The 8,507-nt window shown below is 33.5% G+C and overlaps 1 protein-coding gene across 8 annotated transcripts in view; it reads left to right on the top strand.

Annotated features, from left to right (window-relative positions):
• The window catches only part of LOC106884218 (neuronal acetylcholine receptor subunit alpha-10), a 1,143,354-nt gene that overhangs the window by 904,250 nt on the left and 230,597 nt on the right, over window positions 1-8,507 (top strand). For all 8 annotated transcript variants that reach the window (XM_052966101.1, XM_052966098.1, XM_052966099.1 and 5 more), the window contains one exon: window positions 5,711-5,755. In XM_052966101.1, the coding sequence (XP_052822061.1) occupies window positions 5,711-5,755 (45 nt within the window). The remainder of the gene's footprint in view (window positions 1-5,710; window positions 5,756-8,507) is intronic.

The raw sequence follows: 8,507 nt of genomic DNA, 5'->3' as shown, positions 1-8,507 counted from the left end.
TATAAAGCATTCGATACTGTTAAACGAAATGTTCTGTGGCTAATTCTAAAGAAAATAGGTTGCCCAGAAAAAATTATAAACATGATTAGGGCTTATGAAGATATGAAAGCTAAAATTAATTTTCTGGTTGGCTCCCTAAATCTTTTGCTGTGAAAATGGAGTAAAGCATGGAGATCTTGATGCACCCACCCGCTTTGCAATATACTTTGCTGTTGTGTTGTCATAGGCTTTTCAAAACTCTGAGTAAGGTGTGTACATAAAATAGCCAGCAACAGGAAACGTTTTTCATCTGAGCAACACTGAAATTCAAAATAAAGGTTTTTACTTCACTCATTAGAAAACTTTTATACGCTGCCAATTGCGTTCTTCTCAGTCATTCTGAAACAGGTGTGCAATCTCTTGTATCTGCTTTTGACTCAGCTTGTGATGATTTTGGTCTGACCATAAACTTGAAAACAGCTGTTTTAATGATTCAACCTGCGTGTGGTGCTATTTGAAACGCCACTAAAATTTTTGTTAACAGTAAGTTACTTGAGGTTGTCGATTCGTTCATCTACCTTGGAAGCTCTGTACTAAATGATGGAAATCTTGATACAGAAATATATCTGCGAATACAAAGGGCAGCAAAAGCATTTGGTAGCTTGGAGTCACGTGTTTGGCGCCAGCGACATATAAATAACCATACAAATTTGGCTCTTTACAAATCATTTGTCTTACCGTCCTTGTTGTATATCATGCCCAACTTATCCATCCCATATACGGCTCCGTATACGAAAGATGGCCTCGATAATGCAAGTTAAGTGTAAAATATTTTTGACGATAAAATCCGATTAAATCCTCTGAATATAGAGGCCCAGCGTGGTCGCAGCTTAAAAGCTGAAACAGTCATGTAACAGAATAGAATCTGTTTTCTATTTACTGAAATGTGTTTGATCTCATACACTCTCTCTCTCCTTCTCACTCTTTTCTTCCCGCCTTCTCTTACACTCTCTCCTTTCTCTCTTTTTCCCTTTCTCTCTTTTTCCCTTTCTCTATCTTTCTCTCTCTTTCACTCTCTCTTTCTTCCTCTGTCTCTCTCTCCCTCAGGTACATTCTTTCTATATACATTCTTTCCCGTTTCCTATCACATATTATTTCTCTCTCTCTCATATTATTTCTCTCTCTTTCTCTCACTCGCTCCCTTTCTCTCTTCCTTTTCTCGTTTAATTTCTTTCTATCTTCTCTCTCTCACTTACTCTGATACCTTATTTTCTCCTCTTTTGTTTCTTTACTTCTTTTCTATCATATGATTATTGGTATTTCGTCTACATCTTCTGGTCAAAGTAGGTTCTATTTTAAAACTGATCTCTTGCGTAGCATTTTTGGTCAAATTAGCAACGTAGCTACCATCGTTATCGCACTGAAGAAGCGTACCGTATCACCGGTCGTGTCTTTTCAGCTAGATTGCGCCATTGAGCAGGTACATTTTCTGGACGTAAAACACTGTATTGGCAGTATACTTTATTTTCTTCAGCCATTTTGTAGTGGATTAATCCTCCTTAAATCAGCCAAACGCTTATCATTTTCTGGCATGTATGCTTATCTGGATAGCGTCGAGTTGCTCCTTGGTTGTTACTGCGCAAAATATTCTTTCCTTTATTTCATATTGACCAAGAGACACCTTTTTTCAACACCGGTGACAATGCGGTAAATAAATTTCTATTTGAGTCCACAAGTAACCTTTTGTCGGACGCAAAACATGATTGAGGAGTGCTAGTATTCGATACTCATTCAATGCTTGAGGTACCCATCCAGTGAAATTAGCGGGTCACAGTATATTGAAAGCATCCTTCTGATAGGTCAATTCCTTTGTGGATTGGTGCGGATCCTAGTGAATGAGATTTTGCACTCAAACCACATTTTACAGAACAATTGTAATGCCGAGAGTCTGTGAGTTTCAATCATCTCTCCTTAAATAGTAAGAGATCATTTCTTGGCAGGTCAGGTAAAGCACCTTTTCCCAACTGAGCACAAAATGTTCTTGTGTTATCAATGTAACTTAGATTGAAAACGGATAGAATCTGTTGATAATGTTCAGTTTTCTAACACTTGGCACTCCGTCGTTATATGATTGAAACGTTTATTTAAACTTCAAAAACAATAAACAAAAATTATAGAAGAATGCATAAAGCTGAAGAAAAAACACCTATAAAGCATGATTTTATTTTCGTGTTAATTGAAAAAACAATGTAACTAACTGAAGGAATTTATCAGACAACCAAAACGTGCACTAAATCAACGCTGATCGGGTAAGCTATCATTCGACGGTCCTCCAGTCTTAACAGAACAGTCTTTTGTAATACAAGCTTACATTTTCAAATGTGATCTTTTTTTTTTTCGATGGATCAGAATATTTTTGGGATATGGCTGCTACATCTAGCAAATTACGCTACCACGTAGAAAAGCATTAACTAAATGAAGTATGTAAAATATAATACATTGGTGTACGTATCTGAGATAACTTACCGAAAATGCATTTATACATATAAAGCTTCATGAAATTCATAGCTATTTCAAATACGAATAGAAACAGAATGAATCTAGTGCAAACAGTAAAAGTTTAACTTTGATATTAGTTATACGTATGAATTTATAAGACAGTTATAGAAGTATTGATTGTAAATAACCTTAAGGAAAGTGCTTCTGATGGCATTTATAAATATGCAAAGATTTTTTTTTTTTTTATATTCTATATTCAATTCAAAATATTTCATTGTAGCTTGCTTTCTAAAAATCTGATCTACATATACATTTTTTCCAGTTTCAAGAACAATCGAGCTTAGTAATAAAGAAACAATAGTTTTTAAAATATTATATATGAAAAGAAGAATCGGTAATGCGCTAAACAAATTAGCCTTTGATTTTAATTTGCTTTCCTTTGCGTTATCAAATTAGATGGCATTGGGCGAATTCCTTGCTATGATTCTGTATTCACTATGATAAGTACTCGTTAAAGCTGACTATAGTGGACTATGCCTTCGCACAAATGTTGCATTTCTGAGAAAGTATTTTCATCCCTAGATATGCAGGCATCGGGAAATACGCGGGACATACAGAGTTTCGTTCGCCAGCGTTCTAAATTCAAATGCATCGGACTTGATCTTGCATTTTCTTGCCATAACATTAAGCTATTGCATTGAAATGTAATTCATTTTGCGCATATCTGTATCACAAATATCTAAAATATTAGTAGTTATTCTATTATATTCCGTTAAAACATCAAAGCCTAATGATTATGAAATGAATGTTAAAGTATAACCTTTGTCTGTTTCCATGTTCATGATCACGGAAGACTTCTCAGTGTTAAAAGCAGACTTTGTTTATATTAATAGCAATATTGGTCTCTTTGTACGAGTGTGCAAAAACGTTTAGCTTGAAACAAATTATGCATATCCCAAAAGTATTATTAAAATAAATTCATACTTAATGTCAAAAGGCCTCGCAGTTTGCGTCTGCTTTACTGAACTTTTGATGTAGTGATGATAATAATGTAAAACTATGTACGCACCAGTTTCTATTTGCAAATAGTAACGCATTCAAATAAACAGAATCTGATAAAATACTACCTGTTTTTTAACCTTCGGGAACTGCAACAAATATTTTAGACCTTTCAAAAGGGTATTATCATAATTGGCTTTTCTATCAATTAACAGTTAATTATGATACAAATGCAAATAAAATTATCAAAGAATGTATTTCACGTTGCTGTATTGATCTCATCATACCCCTTTTGTTTTTAGTTGCAGACAAGGCTGCATTATAAATATATAACATAAATAAATTCATTTAGTTACTTAAGCAGACATAATCAGCGAATATTTCCAGGCAATACTACAATCTTAGGCTAGAGAGAAACCTAATGACATCGTTTTCAGCCAAACTGAAAATTTAGGTTGTATTATACAGACATATGTACATACATATATATATATATATATATATATATATATATATATATATATATATATATATATATATATATATATATATTAGCAAAACGTAGATTAGTTAAAATGTGTTTGTGACATATTTCAACTGCTAAAACGCCAATTCACTGCAATTAGCCTAAAGAAAATTTTCTCTTATCATAAAATTCGTAAAAGCACCATATCTGTCCACGGCTTAGAGCTAATATTGGGATAAGTATGACAATCCCATCTTTTTACGGGAACTGAGGGTCACATTATTTGATTATTGAGGCATAAAAAGAGCTTTCAGTGATATTATTTCATGTAGATAGACTCTGAAAGACTTCCTCATTGTTTCGTAGTCATCTTGATATCTACTGTTATGACTCAAATTTTGGATTTAATTTATGTAGAATAAACTACTTCCATGCCGTTTCCTATCGGATTCTTAGTTTTACTTCTCATTAATATTCAGAATACATTGGATAATTATAATCAACATAAACATTTTATTAAAAAATTGTATGCTTTCTTTATTTTTCTTAATTGTTTTTTGAAAATATCCGAAATTCGGCAAAGTGCTTCTGCTATTTCCTTTCAGAAAACTAACACTCAGTCGCAATAGATATCAAACAAGGTATCTTGCATTAAATGCAACTCGCATATACAAATTTCTATATGTTTAATAACTGACAAGTCTTATCAATTTTGATGACAGTGATATCAGAATTAGAATTAAATGTGTAATTACTACCACATATCCTATTCTGGACCGGATAGCATACTCGGTGTTATACGTTACTCTATACAGATCTCGTAGAACGTTATTGCTCTTTACATATCAGAGAGAGAGAGAGAGCGCGCTTTTACATATACAAACAAAAACTACCTGTCAGCTCGTCAAAATTTGGCTACATATTAATCGACTAACCTGCAATCAAGATTTTTTACTATTTTCCTCATTTAGTGTACCTATAATTATTTTTGAAATATCCCAACGCTCTCTGTGCACGTGTATTTACTTTATCCAATACTTCGTCTTCACAACTCCCAAGAAATGAAAATCAGTCCCTGGATGAGAATGTTCAATAAAAATTAATCTACACCAGTTGAATACATATTTGCTTAACTCATATTTGCTTAACTTCACTGTGATGCCAACCAATTACTTGGTTGTTACCACCCTCCACTACTCCGATAAACTAATAAGACAAATCATGTTGTATTCCATGGAGTGCGGCAATGCCAACGAAAGATAAAATAAACAGAAGGTATTTATTTCTTTGAGACATCCTGAAAGTTAATGCAAGATCAAAAAGTATTAATGTAAGGTATCGTTGAACTTCCGAAACGAACATTTTGAAAAAGTTTATAGGAAACATTAATTATGAAAATAAAAGCATAAATGAAACTGCCAAGTATTATCGATTAATTTACATTATTTCAAAATGTTTTGCCCTGAAATAGGATATAACAGCAAAGTTTGCACAATGATTTAGCGTCGACATTTTCTAAATGATTATTTTTAACATCTAACACTAAAAAAATTAGAATAGTAAAACATTCGGTTATCATTTTGAGTGCTAGACAAATTGTATCTTAGCATAAATTATAGTTCTGATAAAAGTGAAGGTTATCCGAAAGCCATATGATTGATTATGCAGTTAATCAATTAAATTTTATATTACAGATTCAAGAGATTGTCAATTTATTACCGTTGATTGCACTAAATAACAATTTCTTTTATCTATTCTCTTCCACAGGATGAAGTTAACCAAGTGCTGACAACAAATGTCTGGATTGAACAGGTAAGGTTTCATTTAATTTTATAAATTCTTGATATTTTTTCAAGATAATTCCTATAACACTCAGCCCCCAGCTCAAGCACCACTTTGTCTTCATGTAAAGTTGTTGCATTAATTAAGTACTTCTTAATTTGTTTTTCCTTATTTTAGAATTTAATTAGGAATGTTTAATTAATCAACATGCTGCGTGATCTTTATAGAACATATGCTCATACAATATTGACAGATTTTGAAATATAAAATTCCACAGTTAAGAATTTTTTAAAATCCAAATGCAAAGGAATTTCTCCAAATATTCATGTTTCTCGAGAAATTCTTCGACTTCTTCATATATTGCAGGAAATATAGTTATAACAAATATTGATATGCACCTATGATGTTATGTTCTTTATCACATTTTATACTATACGTCTCATATATCCTGAGACAACTTAATAATGAATGGGTTGAAGTTATATCATAACCCGGGAAATATGTTCTTACTGGTTACAATAATATTAAAGATACATTTCTCAACATAATGAAGTTATGTCCCTATATAAGATTAAAATAGATAAGGAATACAGAACACTGGATATCTAAATATGGTAATGAACTGTTTCTGATACAGACGAAATAATAGGAATAATATCCGTTGCACTAATACTGATATATAGGTATATACCGATACATGAATATCTGGTAAAGCGAGAACTTCGGACGTCGGAATCTCAACTAATGCGGAATGCATAATTCGAGCACAAAAACTATCGAAACATCCCTAATATATTTCATTCACGAACGAATTCTCCAATATTGTTACACTCGCACAATGTGTGTGTGTGTGTATGTGTGTGTTTGTATGTGTGTGTATATGTATATACATACACACACACACACACATATGTATATAGTGTATGTATGCATACATACACACACGTACATACACACGCACACACATACACATATATATATACACACACACATGCATACATCTATATGTAAAAACGTATGTGTGCATATAGATAGAAAGAGACAGACATGGGCAAATACATAAATGCAGACATTGCTTTTTAAGTCCAAGCGAGTAAAAGATATATTTATGTATTTACGTAAATCTGTTGGTTCGCTACACGGCTACTCAGAATTGCACGCCTGAAAAATCCACACACTCATAGGTCTCTGTGTTTTAGCAAATAAATATGCGGTTGGTATAGTCTGCTCAAAACATGAATTGATGCCTTATTATTCCGTAGTGAAATCTAGCAACCTGCAACAGAGGGGAAAGTAAAATAGTACATATATACACGTAGCAATAGATAATATTTCGTATATCATATCGCATATTAATGTCAACACTATTTGAAATCTTAAACTGGTATTTATTAACACTTCAAAGTTGTTGTTGGCACTCCGTCGCTTACGACGTCGAGGGTTCCAGTTGATTCAATCAACGGAACAGCCTGCTCGTGAAATTAACGTGCAAATGGCTGAGCACTCCACAGACACGTGTACCCTTAACGTAGTTCTCGGGGATATTCAGCGTGACACAGTGAGACAAGTTTGGCCCTTTGAAATAGAGGTACAACAGAAACAAGAAGTAAGAGTGAGAGAAAGTTGTGGTGAAAGAGTACAGCAGGGTTCGCCACCATCCCCTGCCGGAGCCTCGTGGAGCTTTAGGTGTTTTCGCTTAATAAACACTCACAACGCCCGGTCTGGGATCGAAACCGCGATCTTATGACCGCGAGTCCGCTGCCCTAACCACTTGGCCATTGCGCCTCCACAACACTTCTAAGAACTCAGTAGCATTTCATAGCAGTAATCATCTGTTGTACGAACGTACAGGTAGATAGTCAAATTTCAATATGCATTTTAGATGTTACAGCTTCCAAATACATAAGCAGATCTTGGGGTTCTGTGTTTTGGATTACCGATTCTCTGTTGTAAATTTTGCTTCGAAACAACAATGAGACCGATTTCTTTTAAGGATTTATTGTCAGACAAAGGAATATTAAAGCATCTGCATATATGTTTTACGCGTATAAAAACGATGGTGGAAATGCAGATATGAATCAGCTGATGCAAAGCATAAAACATATTACCAACTTCTATTTCTGATTCTTATTTATGTGATAATTGAGCTGTTGGTGGTGTTAGAGGGAAGGGTGCTTTTGTTGTTAATATCTGATTGCTGCAGTAGTTGCAAAGATTCTTAGCTGAATTATTATGTCTTAGAAAAGATGTTTTGTTCTAACGGAAATTTTCCATCTCTCTAAGGTAAACATCATTCAATGAAATGCACAAATGAACGCTTGGACAATTTACACTCTCTATATAGAATTATACCAAGGGTATTGAAAATTACTTTGCGGATAATAAAAAGACAATTTTCTATAGAAATACATGTAATTCTGATTATCTTCATTTCTTTAGACAATTTTACGTTTGTTAACGTCTTCAAAATTGGATGCTATATTGTTTAAAACATTGGACTTCTCTCCCAAGTGTGTATAAAGGCAACAAAATATTGATATAATTCATTTCACAATGGACTTCATATTCTCATATGGGTATATTTCTTTCCAACTTCTTTTACGTAAATAATAGTGATGTATTTGAGAACACGGTGTATAATAATGGAAAACGCAGATATTGTACCGCATTTCTATGCCTTACTCTCTCTCACTTGCTCTCACACTACTTCCCACTCATTCCCTTTCTTTCTCTCTCTCTCTCTCTCTCTCTCTCTCTCTCTATATATATATATATATATATA

Source organism: Octopus bimaculoides, chromosome 3 (genome assembly GCF_001194135.2).
Source record: "Octopus bimaculoides isolate UCB-OBI-ISO-001 chromosome 3, ASM119413v2, whole genome shotgun sequence".
In the NCBI taxonomy this organism is placed as follows: Eukaryota; Metazoa; Mollusca; class Cephalopoda; order Octopoda; family Octopodidae; genus Octopus; species Octopus bimaculoides.
Note: the sequence above shows the minus strand (reverse complement) of the source record. Positions and strands in the feature narration are given on the sequence as shown.